Source organism: Beta vulgaris, chromosome 1 (genome assembly GCF_026745355.1).
Source record: "Beta vulgaris subsp. vulgaris cultivar EL10 chromosome 1, EL10.2, whole genome shotgun sequence".
In the NCBI taxonomy this organism is placed as follows: Eukaryota; Viridiplantae; Streptophyta; class Magnoliopsida; order Caryophyllales; family Amaranthaceae; genus Beta; species Beta vulgaris.
This window is the reverse complement of record NC_079202.1, coordinates 48,244,849-48,263,222: the sequence shown is the minus strand read 5'-3', so window position 1 is coordinate 48,263,222 and position 18,374 is coordinate 48,244,849. Positions and strand designations below refer to the sequence as shown.

General features: G+C 36.0%; 1 protein-coding gene across 4 annotated transcripts; it reads left to right on the top strand.

The window, feature by feature from the left end:
* Positions 1–1,746: 1,746 nt before the first annotated feature.
* LOC104891793 (E3 ubiquitin-protein ligase BRE1-like 2) lies at positions 1,747–17,437 on the top strand. 4 transcript variants are annotated; one of them, XM_057393916.1, is made up of 20 exons: positions 1,747–2,002; positions 2,118–2,394; positions 3,873–4,034; positions 4,137–4,224; positions 4,373–4,603; positions 4,734–4,904; positions 5,099–5,292; positions 5,404–5,489; positions 5,655–5,772; positions 5,853–6,039; positions 6,122–6,282; positions 6,697–6,768; positions 6,936–7,012; positions 9,150–9,344; positions 15,511–15,583; positions 15,723–15,809; positions 15,960–16,097; positions 16,176–16,378; positions 16,456–16,531; positions 16,652–16,791. In XM_057393916.1, exons 2-19 carry the CDS (start codon positions 2,290–2,292, stop codon positions 16,496–16,498), a joined length of 2,391 nt encoding a protein of 796 aa, XP_057249899.1. In that variant the 5' UTR covers positions 1,747–2,002; positions 2,118–2,289; the 3' UTR covers positions 16,499–16,531; positions 16,652–16,791. The 4 variants fall into 4 exon arrangements, with proteins under 4 accessions (XP_057249899.1, XP_048497921.1, XP_010675849.2 ...); XM_048641964.1 differs by lacking the exon at positions 16,456–16,531 and adding an exon at positions 16,975–17,437 and having other exon boundaries at positions 1,749–2,002; positions 5,404–5,487; positions 5,653–5,772; positions 16,652–16,814; XM_010677547.3 differs by lacking the exon at positions 16,456–16,531 and adding an exon at positions 16,975–17,437 and having other exon boundaries at positions 1,750–2,002; positions 4,737–4,904; positions 5,404–5,487; positions 5,653–5,772; positions 16,652–16,814.
* Positions 17,438–18,374: the final 937 nt, after the last annotated feature.

Below are 18,374 nucleotides of genomic sequence, written 5' to 3'. Positions count from 1 at the left end.
ACCGTCGTGAATCCATATCACTTATCCTAAATCTATCATGATAATTAACCCTGTCCCCATCATTGCTCGAGTATGTAACCTATTAAAGACCATACAAGTAATATAAACTGTTTAATATATTATATATCTAAATTGCAACGTTAAAATCCAACGACAAATTAAAAAAATAAACATGAGAAAAAAAAACTTGCACATGCGTCTAAATTAGGCGCCTGCACCATAGGCCAGACGTCTAAATTAGGCGCCTGCACCATATTTCATGTCTTTCAATTTAACGTCCATATTTCATGCATTTCAATTTAAGGTGAGCTTAAAACCTATTCTAATATGCAAAATAATATTATTTACTTGTAATTTTTACTATTTAAATAATTCATGTCTAATACATTATAACTACTCTAATATGTCAAAAATGTTAATATAACTATTATAATATGCTAAAAATCTACCTATAATACATCATGTAAATTCTACATTTAATATGTGAAAAATATAAATATAACTATTATATTATGCTAAAAATCTACATATAATCCACCATGTAAATTCTACATTTAATATGTTAAAAATGTCAATATAACTTATAATATGCTAAAAATCTACATATAATACATCATGTAAATTCTACATTTGATATGTTAAAAATGTAAATATAACTATAATATTATGCTAAAAATCTACATATATTACATCATGTAAATTCTACATTTCTACTTAAACACAGTAAATTCTATCATTTAAATTTTACATATATTCTACCATGTAAAGATATTATTCTACTAGATATTCTAAATTTTAAGCTTAAACTGATATTTTAAGCGCCTAAGTTAGATCATGCTTTTACGAAAGAAAAATATCAAATCGACTGGTCAAGCGCCTAAAATAGGCGTCTAACCAGCTGGTCAGGCGCCTAAATTAGGCGTTTGACCTGATGGTTAGACGCCTATTTTAGGCGCCTGACTAGCTGGTCAAACGCCTAATTTAGGCACCTGACCAGTTTCACCGTAAAAGAAACTCACATTGGTTGCCATGACACCGAAGGTGATTCTTCTTGATTGGTCAACGTCGGTCAATGTTGGTCAACACCGGCAAACACCTTGGTCAACGCCGGAAATCTTGATAGAAAATGAAAGTGAATAAAGAAAGTTTGGTGTCGATTTGTGTGAAAAACATGGAAAGTGTGGGGGGGTTTAAATAAAGAAAGGGAAAGAGGAAAGGAGGGAATGCCATGTATTAAATACAACCCATGTATTTGTGTACAAAAATACAGGACGTTAGTAAGAAATTTCAGGGCGGCATTTAGCAAAATCGAAATAAATTGTAGCACTTTTAGGTACATAATAAACACGAGTTTTGAAATGCTTGTTTGATTTGTGTAAGAGTAGTAGATATCTTAAACTTGTAAAAAGGCAAGTGTTAACGGACGCCATAAATACAATTGAAAAGTATTAGGCCATATTCAACTAGACTTTTTTTTTTAGTACAATTCAATTCAGTTCAGCTCATTCGATTCAATTCAATTGTTGCTATTATTATTATTATTATTATTATTATTATTATTTATTTTTTTATTATAATTATAATATTTTTTTTATTATTTCAGTTCAGTTTAATTTATTACCGTTGAGCTCACTTCAATTTGTTACCGATCAACTTTCTCAGTTTAAAAGAGGTTTAAATTCCCTATCTAGCGGCTAGCACTCTAGCTCGTTTTAATAAAAACACAATTTAAACCAGTGTAAATTATTTGTCGTTGCAATTCGTGCCCAGAGGCCAGAGCCCTAAAACGGAACTCTGAAGTCCGAACTCTGAAGTCCCAACCTCAAATTCCCCAACTTTGGCGGTCCTTTCTCTCTCTTGTTTTTCTCCCGGCTGAACACACTTCCACCACTTTCTCTTCTCACTCTTCCTTCAACTTTCAACTCTCGTTCTCTCTCTTCTTTCTCATTCATCATCATCTATTTAATTCCAAATTCAAACTTAAAATTAAACTTCATAAAAGGTTAGTCCAAATTTCAATTTGTATCCTCTCATTTTTAATTTCTCTTTGTTTAAAATTTCATTCGTTTTGATTCCGTTAAATTACTAACTTTTTTTTATCTCTTTTCATGCACCAGGTTGCGTAAACTCACCGTGGATTGAAATTATCGATTTTTTTGGTTGATATTATTGAATTTTTATATAATTTGGGAACAAAAGCTATAAAAATAGGATTTTTTTGGGGGTTTCAGAATTAGGGTTTTTAGAGAGTAGGGTAATGGTGGTGGAAGAGGAGGAGAAGAAGAGGTGATGGAGAACGCGGAGTTGGATGAACCAGAGAAGAAAAGACCTCATTTGAGCAGTGTTTCTTCCCCAATGGCTCGGAACTCCAATCTCTCTCCTGATAATAAAGCGGTACACTCTCGCCTTCTCGATTTCCGCCTTAATTTGATGGAATTGTATGCAACTTTGAACTGTTGATGATTTGGCTGTGTTGGTTGTGAAAATAGGGTTAGGTATGAACTTGATTATAGCTGTGAGCCTGTAATGGTTATTATCTCTGGTAGACGCGAGCGTTTAGAAATTGACCTCATTTGTATACTTCTTGTTGTCCAGTGATGTATATTGTGGCTGCATAAGTGTAAAGTTGAGATTTTGCTGTTGCAGGAATTTTTTGGTAATGTGGAATTTAGATACCGCTATTAGCTTGAGTTTGTGACTTGGTGTAGTTTTTATTGCATGGGTTACTGTTGTTTTCTGTTCTTTATGATCAAATGAGTTTAATGACACTACATGCTGCGCAGTTGCAGATCAAATCCACTGCCTGTTTTAAGTCATGGTTGTATATTGAACTTGGTGCTGTGGTAAGGAGTGTATTGCTATAACTGGAGGGATTCTTTGTTTATCCGAGTGCATATATCTTTATTTCGCTGGCATTCGAAGTGACTTTCTTGCTTTAGTAATTTTAGATGCAAATCTAAGACTTTGGGGATATCTTCGTACTAGTCGTATATTCTTATTTGTCGTGGAAGTCGTTACACAATTAATGCTTTCCTTGAGTGGAAGAATCTAAGACTTTAGTGAGACTATTCTTTTCCTCACTCATTCTATGGGTGGAATTCAGAATTCCGCTCTACCCATCTGTCTTTAATGTAGCGTTATTGCTAATACATATTGCCTTTTCTTCCCTTTGACTTTCTTTTCTTCATCTTTAGTTTCCTGAATTCTCGAAGATACCCTTAAATTTCATTCGTAGTCATTTTATTTTATTTTATCGAGGGATCATACATATTGCTGATTGCATTGATTGTAGAGGTTTTTTTTTCTAACTTTCCTTAATTATGCTAATTGCCATAAACTCCTCCGCCTCTATGACAGAGTCATGGAGGTTGGATACAGTTAGGGGTTATCCTTGTTTTACTTGAACAACATGGACAACAAATCTCCTCTATTTACTTCAATAAACAATGTTCGAGTTCGATGTTGTAAGAATGGTAGGTACTTGCAGCTAACCATTTATATTGCATCCTTTGGTGCTCATAACCTTCAGATGGCTAGCAAACTAGCAAAATGTCCTAATTTGAGGTTCTAATTCTAAAATGGGATTAAGTTTTTATGTTTCTTATTCAGATTTATTTTCTTTGTTAGGGTGTTTCAATTTGGGGGGTGAATTGCAATAATACTAGGACTTTTCCAATTTTTCCATGTTGAATATGTATATATTATTTTCTACCGAGACATTTTGAACCAAAAGTCATTTGGTGGCTTCAAAAAGATATACTGAAAACCCTTGTTGGATTTTTGAGCAATTAGTTGTGAGAATTAGCCATTATATTGAGACTGCAGGCATATTTAAATATACAAGCTAGTTAAGAGCTCTATGTTTGTTGCAGGTTGATGCAGCTGTCCTCCAATACCAAAATCAAAAACTTGTACAACAACTTGACGCGCAGAAACATGAGCTGCATGATCTTGAAGTCAAAATCCAAGAACTTAAAGAGAGGCAATCCTCCTACGACGATATGCTAACAACTGTGAAGCAAATATGGAACCAGGTTATTTCTATGACTTGTTAAACTTACCTTTTTGGCGTGAGTGCATGACTACTCTGTTCTTGTTTCTGTTTGCTTATGAGATACCATATCCTTGTGATGTAGATGATTGATGATTTAGTTTTGCTTGGGGTTAGAGCTGGCGGAGGCATAAATATATTGCAAACTTTAGATTCTGAAGACTGCTCTCAAGGTTGTCTCATTAATTTCATGTTCATATAAGATTCTTCTGATTGCTTACAATTAATAACAAGAATGAAAGCTTCCTTCAAAAAAAATTACATGGTTGAAATTAAGATTCTATGTTATTTAACTGAAGATTGACTTGTAATACCTCTTAGGTTCATTCACCTCATGTCCTGCGGAGCATATATTTCTCTGCAGCCTTCTAAAAGTTGAGTCTGTCGAGCTGAATGGTAGAGATGATTATATTAAATATATACAAGAAATTCTTGACCAGCGTCACTCTTCAACTTGGAAGTTACTGAATTTCCTTGAAGACTTTGTGGAGGATCAGAAGAAGAAGACCACAGACATCTCTCAGGAATTACATGAAAATCTTTCTACAGAAGGTTCTGGTGGTTAATTTTGGATAATGAAGTGCTCTATTCTTAGTAGCTTTGTTAGTTATTCTTGCAGCCAGTTTCCTTTACATTCTTTCTGACTGAGCATTATTATATGATTATATACATGTGGATGTAGCAGATGCTACCATTAAATTGAACAAAATTGAAGATTTGATGACAGAGGAGGCTAATACTCTTCATTTGGTCATTGACGGTCTCCACCAAAAGCATTTAGAGTATGCTGATAGAATCCAAAGTTATATACAGAACCAGTCGGTGGATGAAACTGAGATTAAACATATTGCAGGTCAGTCAGCCACCTCTTCATTAGTACCCTTTGTAATATATTATATATATATATATATATATATATATATATATATATATATGATCAAAATTGGCTTTTAGTGCTGTGTATACATTTGATCAAAATTGGCTTTGTTCTTACACTTCCTGTTGTTTCTAATTTAATTTTACTTTACCTTTCCAATACACGAAAAGGTGAGCTGGAAGAATTCATGGCTGAGCTTGAAGAAAGCAGAAGAAAGCTTGTGAATCTAAGAATGCAGAAGAATTTAGCATCTGGGACTTACAGTCCAGCAACTGGGGTGATGAATGGCAGTTTGTCTCCGTTGAAGTTACCAGATAGGTCAATGGGTTTGCAGGAACTCAAAGAGTCAATTGAGGAAGCTGAGGTACCTGGCCTGTAGAGAATCTCTGTGTCACTAGAAATAACTAGGGCCTAAGTGGCCTGTCTTGGAGTGTAGCACGTTTTCAGTCTGTAATAACATTTATCAGTGATGCAGATATTGGCAGCTGATCGTCTTGCTGAGCTTGAGGATGCACGTGAAGACCATTCGATCCTGTCGAAACAATTGGAAGAAATTGAGGTGTGGTGTGTGAACTTAAATCAGTTATAAGCATATTTAATTGCTCCATATCTTGTCATCGTTGGAAGCCTCTTTGTGGTATGATGGGGCCTATTGTTATAAAGATCGTTCTATGAAGAAACATTTTGTTTCTCTAATCTTGAAGTTGCAATATTTTCATCGCAGAGTGAAATGAAGGATGATAAATATGTATGCGCTTCTCGATTGTACACTTTGCTAAATGATCAGCTCCACCATTGGAAAGCTGAAGTCACACAATACAAAGGGGTCACAGATTCTTTGCAGGTGATATTTGTTTTTTTCTTTCCTTTTTTCCGCATGGTTTTCTTCATACTTGTGTTTGATCCTAAAAGGGGCTGCTTCAGTCAGAAAGGTCATACCTCATTAGAAGAGAGAAGGAGTTAGAGTTGAAAACAGAATCAGCAGACAGTGCAAAAGCTGCTATTGAAAACGCCGAGGCAAGAGTTGCGGAGTTAGAGCTGAAGCTCCAGAATTCTGTTATTGAGAAGAATGAAGTTGAGGCTAAATTGGAAGAAGCAGTTCAAGATTCAGGTAATTACTTGTTTATATGATCATTAATGTATAGCTTCATAATTCATACCGAGAGGTCTCATATATTTGAACCTGCTCACAGGAAGAACCGACATTAAATCTGAGTTTAGTGTGATGGCCTCTGCTCTGTCAAAAGAAATCGGAATGGTTGAGGCTCAATTGAATCGATGGCAAGATATTGCTCAGGAAGCATTGTCCTTGCGTGGAGAAGCAGAATCACAGAAGGCACTATTAAATGAAAAGGTATTTCCCTGAAAGGCTGAATCCTTCTGACACTATTTTGGTGAAATTAATCATTTGAGTATCTGGATATCTTGACATATCATGTCCGTGCTCCCTTAATTGCTCCAATTATGTGTTAGAAGGAAGCCAAAGCATTTGTTGAAGGATGTGTAGGAATAGGTGCATAATATAGTTTTCAGAATTAGCATTTACCAGCAATGGCTCTTAACTTAGAAATATGTTCTTCAACATAGATAGTAACTGTACTTAGAAGTCCAATTTGTTGTCATTCTTGTCAAAGTGACAAGAGTTCCTATGGATGAGTCAGTTTCTGTGGATGCTATATATGTAAGCCTGTTTTTCTAGTGGCAAGTATTTTGACATATTCTTGAAGACAATGGTTCTCTAATACTCACATTCTTCCATTGCTAGTAGACTAGTGAAGTGAAGGCCTTGGGAGAAAAATGTGCTCAGCAGATGGCGGAAATCAAATCCCTCAAGGAGTTGGTGAGCGCTTTTATTTTGTAGAGTACTCTGTCAAACTATTTGGGGTTACATGAGTGGTCATTACTTTTAACTTTTGAATAATATTGGTGTTGTGACACTTCAGTATATGAGCGTTTGTGTTGTCTACTTGTCTGTTTTGTTAGCTTACAAATATAACTACTTTGCAGATTGAGAAGCTGCAAAAGGAAAAGTTAGAACTACAAATCTTTGTAGATATGCTTGGTCAGGGAAGTTATGACAATAGGTATGTTTGTGAGAGCTCCCCAGCTTTTGATCTCTTAATCAAATGCATATTGGATAGCTTACTAGGAAGTCACTTATTGTTGTATGTTTATGTGTGATCCTCAATGTGGCGAAACTCTCAATAAAATGGATTATATTTAGTTTATTGGGTAAGTGAATTTACTGGGTATGAATGGTGTCTAACAAGTTGCATGAGATTTTTACTTGTTCGGTGAATAGCCTAGAAGGTTTTTTAATAGAATTTCTGTATACTCAGGCCTAGAAGTTCTAGTCTTCAAGGATGTAGTTGTAGAAAAATGATAATTAGGTCCCAGTATATGGACTGCCTTCTTTTTTCGTGCATCATGTATAAGGTGGATGTTTATTTGTTATTCCATGTTTTCACAAGTCCTGGATGTGTTTCTGGGATCTTAGTATAAGCCTCATTGTTATGCCAACTTGTTATGTTAGAGGATGGGTAAAAGTGTACACCGCTTTTCCTGTTTTGAAGTAATAAAACATTAATTTTTTTTTTGGTATTTATCTCTATTCTTGCTTTGCGGAGATAAAGTTGCTTTTCTAACTCTTTGTCAGTGACTCAGTGTAAAGGCCTTCTGACTTGTTTTCTGTTGCCTCTACCTATTATATGGTTTTTGTTATTTCTTCTTGGATTCCTCCACAGTCTAGCTTTGGTTGAGTTACTTCGATAAAATATTTGGTGTAAATGCTCTGTGAGTTTATATGGAGCCCTCTTTCTACCCTTGTTCTTCTATACCAAGGTTAATGGAGAGCAAACTGATTTCTTGGAAGAACCTTTGGCAGGCAATTTCTGTAATTATTCACATATTGTTCATCTCTTTCTTGTATATCATGCTTGGCTAGCTTGTTATTATTTACATATTTGCAAAGACTCCAAAAAACACTGCTTTCTTCTTCTATACTCCCGATTTTTAATGTGCAACACTTCTCCTTGGCATGGAGATTAAGAGATGTGGATATTGGGTTTTTTTTTTTCTCCCCCTTGTTATGTCCTCTTAAGTCTTGAACCATCCCCACCACCCTTTTTTCACTTCCAGTATAGGCACATCGAGGCTATAATCACCAGGGGCCTGGGGCTTAGGCGCAAGCGCAGGTGTGAGCCGCGCATCTCATTGAAGCGAGACACGATTAATAAGAGCTTTAGACCCTGTTGCCTTGTGCTGTATTGCACCTGAGGTTTGCCTTTATAATGGTGCTCACTTCCCATTGTAGAGAATAGAAGGCACTGATAAATTGTGCACTTGAATTTAGTATGCAGGAAATCAATGACAGGATATAGCAGAGAATTAGGAAAAAAGAAACGTGAAAAATATAAGTGGAAACCCGAGATCTGGGTGAAAAACCACCAATATGCACAAAGACTGAATCAACATTTCTCTCATAATGGTCTCTAACCTCTATCTAGGGTTCTGTAAACCTCTAATATGAGCATTACATGGGTAGGTTCGTTGATGGTGGTGTTATGAAGATGGTGGTTGGGTGCAGATGCCTGGTGAAGGAAGTGGAAGGTCGGTGGGTTTAGTGATTGTGGCGAGGGTTAGTTGGTTAGACATGATTTGATGAAGGATTAGAAGTATCCTTCCATTTCTCATATATTGCTAAATAGGGAAGTGCTGGATTTCTTTGGAAACAACCTTATAAAGGAAAATGTTGTTTTTATATGAAAATGGATCCATTTTGAGGGTGAAGATATTAATTGAGTTGAAGTAGGATTTTACACTGAGTCTCTTTATGGAATTGAGTCGTCTCCATGCCCTTTACACGGTCTCTTGCCTTGGGGGCTCTTTCTGGGACAACATTGTACAACTTTTTTTATAGTGTTTGTAAGACCTTACTGCTTGTCTTTTTATCAATGGAATTTTCTTTCTTATGTTAAAAGGAAAAGTGTATGGAGGAATTGTTGTCAGTTTCATTTTCATGTTTGAGGGCCAGGAAATTCTGGTGGCTTTTTTACGGTTCAATTTGCTTATATGACATATAACATCATGAAGATGGATATTTTGGCTTATCTTTTGTGTAGCATGTATATTTTGGCTGTATATGTTTGTTGTCTCTCCTCTGTTTACTTATCGTTCATGTAGCATGTATATCTACTGAAGATTTATAACTTTGAATTTTAGAGATGTGATGGAAATTCAAGAATCTGAACGAAGAGCTTGTGCACAAGCTGAGGTGTTGAAACATGCTCTTGATGAGCATAATCTAGAGCTAAGGATTAAAGCTGCTAGTGAAGCCGAGGCTGCTTGCCAGCTGCGTCTCTCTGTTGCTGAAGCTGAAATTGCTGATTTAAGAGTTAAACTGGATGATACTGAAAGGTTTGAACTTTGACTTATTGTTCTTTTGGTTTTAGCTCATACTTCTTACGTATGGAATTGCAACATTTTGAATTTTGCACTGTCCACTTTCTCCTATTTGTCACGTTTCCCTAATTGTCACGTTCCCCTATTTGACCATAACTATAACTAAATAAAACTATTATTATCATGCAAATTGTTATTGGATGTGTCTTAATGTATATTTATAAATATCAACATCTATTTATTTTTTATTCATAAATTGTCTAAGATATTATTAGTCAAAGTTTTGTGTTGGCAAGAAGTGCTTCGGTTATTAATGAACAGAGATATTAAATTTTTTTATATGTAATACTTTCTCCGTTTATTTTAGCTCTACAATGTGCTCTTTACAGAGATATTAAATTTTTTTATATGTAATACTTTCTCCGTTTATTTTAGCTCTACAATGTGCTCTTTACACATTTGCCAAAGCACAACTTTGAGCAAGTATATCTTCTATTAGGTATGAGTAATGATTATAAAAAGTTGATATTTTGAAAGTATACGAGGAGACGAATCCAATAAGATCCTTCATGACTATTTCCTTCTTATATATAAATAATAAAAGATCTTCAAAGTAGAATTTGTGAATAGGGTCAAAAGTCAAAATGTGGAACTAAAAAAACAGAGTAAGTATGTTTTATAACGAATTAGAAGTATTCTAGCATATTGAGAGCTTCTTTTTATTGTTTCTTAAAAAGCAAACTTTTGTTTTGGGATTAGGGGGTGGGGGTGGGGGTGGGGTGTGCTCCAAAATTTGAGGCCTTTATGAGGGAAACTTGTCTCGGGGGTGGGATACAAAGGTGTAAACCACCTTCCTGTCTCTTAGTAGAATTAATAGTTAATAGTTAGATATTATTCCATATTTCCATATGTCTCAGTGTCACATAATTTGCAGCACGAATTCGAGAACGGAGTTTTCTACCCTTAGGGGAATGTAGTTCGATAGGTGAATGTGGTTCTTTTTGGTTCGTAGTATAAATTTCATTTATATATGTGAATATGGACAATCTTTAGCCTTAAAAATCTAATAAGTAATAAGAATTGTCAGATATTGTAATAATTAGTGACAAACCGAAAATTCAGTATTGTTAAGTGTTAATACTTACTGTACAAAAGGGAGTTTGTCATTGCGAGCGGGGAAAAAAGGAAAGGAGTAAATGAAAAGAAAGCCTCACCTATTGTACTTATTACTTAGCAAGCTATAAAGTGTGAATTCCTGCGGAATGTCATCCTCACCTACTCCACTTATTGATTATGATTCATCACTTTTCCTTTCTTTGTTCTCTCTTTGCTCATATCTCTCTTCTCATCTTCTGCAATAAGTTTTCTCTCTCTTTCTCCACCTCCCTGCTTATTATCTTCGTTTTTCTCATAAAATAGCTATCACTTACCGACAAAGCTTCAAGAAACGGAATTCCTAATTTAGCCGTCCCAGTTGGCAAACTACATTGATTTGGAACGAAAACGAACTGTAAATTCGAACAAGCTAATGAGTTCGTAATTCGCAGGGTCTTTAAAAGATTGCCTACTTTCCTTTTTAGTTTGTCCCTAAAAGACAGTTTGTTCAAAAGATCTGCCGTTTTGTTATGTAATGCACGTTTTGTAATGGATCTTCAACTTGCCATTCCTCGAAATGCCGTGATAAAAATAACGGCCTTTTTGCCATGATGTTTTTGTTACATAATGTTGACTTGCCGCGTTAGAATTCGCCGAACATGAGAATGGAAAACTTTTAAAACTTGATAAAGGCCAAATTACGGTTAAAAAATCCATTAATGTGCCTTTTTTCTTTAATAAATTCATGCCGCGTCAACAGCGATTCGTACCATGCATACATTACAAGTCGATTCTTCGTCATTGCAACCGATACGGTAAATGAGACCACATTCAGGATTTTTTTCCTTGATTGTCTCTACAGTTTTCTGGACTTTTTCTCTTATGCAATCATAACCAAACAAACTTGCGTATCCACTCAATACAACTCGTAAAAAGGTGAAAAAATGGGAATGAGGCAGATAATGAGGGAAGGATGGAGTATACCATACGATAACATGTTGTGACTCTCATGTCTTATCACAAGGATTTTCTTCCTCCATTCCTTAATATCAAAACATAGGGTCAGCTGCAAATAGTATCTCCTATGATCTTTTGAAGCCAAGGCTTCAACCTAATCCAAAACACAACCGAAGAGTTATAGCATAACCACTGATAAGAGAGAGGCGCGCTGCTGGTTCTCGCGCAATTTTCTTGAAAATATATTATATCAGCGTGGGAAACTTTAGGGGCTCTAAGCGATCACAATGATCACAAGCTTTGACGTGTTGGAAGTGTTTATGGAATCACGTATGTGAATAAAAATGTTGATTCGATGCACAACCACGGAATATCAGGGAGCAACCCCCTTGAAAGTTTCAGTTAGTGAGTAGAAACTACCTCCATGAGTCTTGTCCTCTTTTCCTTTCCATCTAGGCTGACATGCTTGTGGAAACCCATTTTCTTTCTATATTATTCCTTTGGCTTCTTCGAAAATCCTTGTAAACCCAACTCTCTACTATCCTTAATAATGGATCATCTAGTTGGCATCGTGCATGAACTAACGTAGTCAGTTCTCCATTATCTTATCTTGAACATATTCTACAACACCCTTCTTTTGAATATCTTCATTTTGCATTTCACTTCCTCTGTTATTTCTATTGCAATGTTTCCCATTTTTGGCGATTTCTATTACTTGCAACGTTTCTATTTATTAGCAATATATTATCTCTTTCTCTCTCCTAGCATATCGGGTTTTTTTCTCTCTCTATCTCTCTCCTGTCCTTGGTCTTTGTTCAAAGGGAAATGTTGCGAGGTATCTCGGAATGGAGGAAGAATTACTTAACGCGGTCCCCCTTCCCACATATCCATAATATAGTAACATGGTCTTCCAACGATACGACAATATTTTCCCTTTAAACTACGGTGTATGTTATGGTTGCACAATAACCCAAATGTTGTACTCCATTTGAGCCAGCCTTAATCCTTTGAGTCACATATTGCTGAATAGCACCATTCCGTTGAAAAATTGACCTTGGTTACTTGAAATACTCACTCAAGGGTGCTAGTACTACCTTACCTATTTATGGTGAATACATCCTTGTTTGTCCCTCTTTCACACTCTGATATGGTGAATACCTGTGGAATCTAACTTTTGTCTATATAACTTTACCTTGGCATTACCACACCTCTAGTCTCATGCAGCAATTTAACATCCATTAATGTTGCGGGTAGTGAATAACTAAAGGGAGATCTCTTGTGTAATCTAATCGTGATATATGTTTCTAGTTTGCGATATATAATTGTAACAATGTTAATGTACTTGCATGGTATATCCTTGTGATGATTGGCCACCGAAACTCGTCATTCAGCTGCTTATCATAAGCATTCTATTACTCATTGGACATTATATGCTGATCCTTCTTCCTCTGTTATATTTTATCTGTCTCATAAGTTGGATGACTTATCTGGTAGATGGTCCTCAATGGTTCTTGAAATGCTTGTGCCTTTTTTTTCCCTTGGATAAAAGGTAAAGATTTTATAACCGGAAAAAGCCGTATAGGCATAAAACAACGCTTGGAGAAATTTCCCCATCCAATGGTGGGGTGAGATCCAAGACAAGCGAGGCTCCATTAGACATAGGCCAAGCCCAGGATTGTCACCTTGACACCTCAATAAATACATTTTTAAGTGTAAAAACGACCAACTGAACCCATCACAAAAAGCAATAACACTGAAATACTATAAAGAAAAGCATAAAACTATAAAAATTTAATCCAATCTCAGCACTGGAAATCTTCTTTGGTAGAATCATCAGCTGTGGTGTCTGCTTCAAACTTGAGTTTCTTCATTATTTTATTGACAGTTGGGACCTTTGCTATTCAGTTAGTGATCAGTTAAATTAGAACTAGTAAGAGAATGGAAGAAGATCTACAGATGATTAAATTAGAAGGGGTCTTAGATAATGATCAGCCAAATTATGAACTAATAAGAAAATATAAGAAGTCTATTGAAGGTTAAATTATAAGGGGTCATAGATAATTATCAGCCAAATTAGGAATTAGTAAGAAAGTGTAATAAGATCTATAGAAGATTAAATTAGAAGGGGGATAGATAACAAATTATATTGAATAGATCAGAGTACTCAATACAATTCCTAACATTTGAGAGACTAGGCCATTAGGAAATTCTCACAACTTCTCTGGATGCTTGCATCTGTTCCTTTCTCTTTTATTTATTCTACTCAGCCTACCTTTCTTGTTTTCCAATTTAGCTGCAGGTCCTTTTTTTGCCTTCGCGTCTTCACCACATTTTTCTAAATTCATTTCATAAACAACTCTGGTTCGGATGACTGATGTGCCCTTCTTTTCTTTCCTTTGTATATGTGAACATGATGAGAGTGGGTTGATTCCTGGGAACCTTCTGTCCTACAAAAAAAGCCTTGTTGTTGCAATACCACACACGGTGGACACAACCAGCAGTAGCAGAATATATCACCCTTCTCTGTCTTGAATGAAGAGCTTTTCTCTTGAGCCATTTCAAAAACTGAGGTGGATTACAACCAAATAATAAATCAGCATGCAACTTTTAATTGTATAGTAAGAATAGTGACCACTTTGTTTGGACATTAATCATGGAGGGTAAAGTAGGGGAAGGATGGAGAGGGAGGGGAGAGATAAGGAAGTTGCGGGAAGAAGAGTGAGCTTGCATTTTCTATCCAATTTTGTTTTTAACAGAGGGCTTTGGTTTGTGAAGAGAAGGAAAATAAATGCCTCTAATATCCCTCGCTTCCCTTCTCCCTTGTGATATTAGAACTTGTGAAAATGAATCCCTTCCTTACGCTTCAAATTCCCTTCTCCAAATAAATTCTTACCAAGTCAATGAAAAATTATGACGGTGAATGGTCTATGGTCACCGGAGCTTGATCCATAGGAGACAAGAAGCGTCATCACCTTGGTTCTAAAATACGTCCGAATCATTCATTCCGCTTCGTATTGGATTGCTTTTCAACTTTGGCGAATCGAATATGATGGTTTCAAACCGGTGGATTAAATAAGTCGAAATATCGGTCGAACCAATTGTCACAAGGCAATTTCACCCGCATTTCCCATATCAAGACGCTACTTTGTAGATTTTTTTTACCTCATATTCCGACTTCTCCCTACAACTCCCTCTAATAATGACAGAAATCAACATAAAAAGATAGAGATAGAGAGAAGAGGAGGCAAGCAAACAACAATCATTAGATCTATGGTGGTTTTAACAAACAGATGCTGTAGAAGTCAATTTTATAATATATACTGCAAATAACATTGATAAACTACCTGTCAAAAAAAACATTGATGAACTAGGAGATATGAAAGATCTTATACATATTACAAATTTACAATCTATTATTATACTATCATAATATGACATCAGCTTATAATCATAAAAGCACCTAAAGAGAACAGTAATACCAAATTCCTGGGGAAACTGCGATGTGGTTTTCATGTACGTACCCCTTCTATTCCCACGAAACTGCAACAGTTTCCGCGACCATGACCAAAACTATATTTTCTAACCATGATCTGATGATCATCACAGAACTTTCACCAACTGTAACATATATGGAGTTCCTAATTTCTTCCACTTGGTCAGCCAACATATCAAACTATGTTTAGGCTGATTCAATCTATTTTAAACCCAATTATGCCGTCAAACCTTAATCTGATGATCACACAAACAATGGTGACCACTACTAAGTACCTCTAATGACGGGAATATGTAGCCCCACTGTGAATATATAGCTTCTCCTTAAGTATTAAGCAGCTTGATATTTGTATTGCACATCATATATTGCCTTTGAATACCAAGCCAATCTAGATGATGGCAAGACCCCTGATTGGTAGACACTGTCTTTCCTAGAATATCATCGAAAAGACACAGAATTTCAGCTAAATGATGCTAAGAAGAGGACAATGTATGAGACATTTGACATGTGACCCAAGGCTGATAAAGTGCCAATGATCATTCTTTCAGCTTTGATGAAAGTGAACTAGAAACAATAGGCAGGTGTAAATCTCATTCTTATTGGGTTTTAAAGTTACAGTTGCTTTTCTATCCGCAGGGATGTCTGTGAACTAACGGAAGCGATTAAGATGAAGGATGCGGAGGCAGAAGCTTATATATCTGAGATTGAGGTTTTCTTTTACTTTTGTTTCTGAAGATAATTTTGGCATTCGAAGTGTTCCTTTTTGCTTGTTTTGCTTACTTGGCAGTTGGCACTTGATATCATCGTTCCCTTTCTTCTCATCCTGCTGATTTTCCGTGTTTGTTTAGACGATTGGTCAAGCATATGAAGATATGCAGACGCAGAATCAACACCTCTTGCAGCAGATGACTGAGAGGGATGATTACAATATAAAGGTGTAATTCTAGTTACTTGTTCAGTTAGCTGAACTTTTTTGCATTTTTTTGTGCATTCATTCCTTATTATGCTGAAGTTTAATCTCAGATGCTTATGAGGTTTAACTCATAGGTCAAGTAACTTACTATTGTGGTGTGTTTATCTTTCAGCTGGTGTCTGATAGCGTGAAGACAAAGCAGGCTGTGAGTACTCTTCTCTCAGAGAAGCAAGCCCTGGCTAAGCAATTTCAACAAGTGAATGCATCGCTGGATTCACTTAAGACAAGAATCTGCCAGAGTGAAGAGCAGGTGTGTGTGTCTCCGTAGTATATACTGTGAGTCTTGTAGTTTCCTGTGTTTCAGAAATGATGATTCAACTTCTTGCAGATGAAATCTATTATGTCAGAGGCCTTGAACCATTGCCAGGAAGACAGGCACCTCATTGTTAGCCTAGAGAGGGCGAAGTGGGAATTATCAGATGCCGAGAAGGAGTTAAAATGGGTAAAATCTGCTATCGCTTCATCTGAAAAGGAATACGAGTATGTTCAACGGAAGGCTGCTGAAATTCAAAAGGACTTGGAGTCTGAAAGGTAAGATCTTTGCTATCTTACCTTCCTGTTATATATTTGGTTTTGTATATTATCTGAGAAAGCTTTCTTCTAATCAGAAAAAAGATAAGGCATAGGAAAGTCACATTATTCCAGAATTGAACTCTTTGCTTGATGGATGTCTTTGTCGCCTTGGTGGGTGGTCAATGTTCCATACAGATTGTCTATAGTTGTTGTAGAACTGTAGAAGTCATATTCCTGATATTGCTTGGGTATGGATGATGCTTAAAAAAATGAGTCTGTTGTGCAAACCAGGCATGACAGAAAGAAACTTGAGGAGGAGCTCGGAGAATGGAAGGACAAGGTTGCTGAGATGACTGCTGAAACTGGGGAGGCTGCAATCCAGAGACTTCAAGAGGAAATAAAGGATTGCAAGTCTATTCTCAAATGTGGTGTCTGCTTTGACCGACCTAAAGAGGTAGGCTTCTTAGCTTGATCATTATCATTCTACAATCTAGGAGAAGGCGTCGCTGATCATATGATCATAATTTGCTAGATATTGTGTTTATTCTCCATTTCTTTCGAATCCAAATCCTCTGCTTCAATATACTTACAAAGTGAGAATTTGCTCCATGTAGGTTGTGATTGTAAAGTGCTACCATCTTTTCTGCAATCAATGTATACAAAGAAATCTTGAAATTCGCCACAGGAAGTGCCCTGGTTGTGGTACTGCATTTGGGCAGAACGATGTTCGGTTTGTAAAGATATGAACTAAACCTGCTCATAAGCCTCAATATTGTTTAATTTGGTTGCTAATAACCTAATGCTTTGTATGATAGCGCACCACAAGATTGTAACTGGCTGCCTAAATGGCTATGCCCCTTTGTAAATAGCAATTAGCGTAGCGAGCAAACCCCCCCTCCCCCCCTTCCCCTTTTTAGAAAGCACAGCTGAGAGGCTTATCTCTCTTGTGTACTATAGGAGATTTTTATTTATGTGCCCATAATTGGGTATGCTGATGTAGATATCGCATATTAGATCATATGTTTTAACCTCCACAGACCACAGATAATAAGAGCAGCGATTTTCTTGAGCCTGCAAGACAGCTTTGGCCCTGTGCCTCCTGTGGGGAATAATTTTGTCTATGGGGCGTCTTTTCTGCAGTCTTCTTTCCTTTAATGAAGGGTATAATTATACTAGCCCTGTTTTTTTTTTGGCTTGGTTTTAAACCTATAACCTAGATAATTGTTCTCTTTAATCATTTATTTATATGAAAACACATTGAAAAGGAAAAGTACAATCAAGTTGCAACCTTGAAAATAAAATGTTGCAATTTGAGGGAAAGGTCTATACTAAGGTGCATATGGTTTGTGTACTTTCATAATTCTGGAGTGTCAACCTGTATGAACTGGTTTTGTGTACGTCAATTTTGATCACACTACATGGTAAGACGACGGCTAATGCCTAATGCTGAGTACTTCAATTCTTCCAACAGCACCTCTTTAATTTTTTCTTTACCTCGATACTATATTTTTCCGTTTTAATTTTTTCTTTACCTCGATACTATATTTTTCCATTTTTTTTGTAGTAATTCTAGGTTGACTTAGTATATGCATATGATTTACTTTGACCAAATTTATATTGTCAACATATAATATAATATGTTATTGAATTTGTTTCAGTGTGTATTTTAAAAAGTATTACATTTCTAAATAGTTAAAAGATAAATTTAGTCATAGTTACGTAGCAAGTCGATAACAACATCAAGAAATGATATAACAAGTAAAAAAACAAATTTTCTACACAATGTGTTGTGTCACTTGGGTGTATCACTGCTCACTAGTCACTAGTCACTAGTGAACGAGGAAGAGTTGGCTGAGAGGATTCTTATTTGAAGAGATCTAGAGTGGGGCGAAAGGAACATAATACGCCTGAAAGCCCCATAAATTTTAACAAGTTCTATCTAAGAGCCTAAGACAATGATGTTGGAATGACACTAATAGTAACAATAATGATGTTAGTAAGTTATTTTCATGGG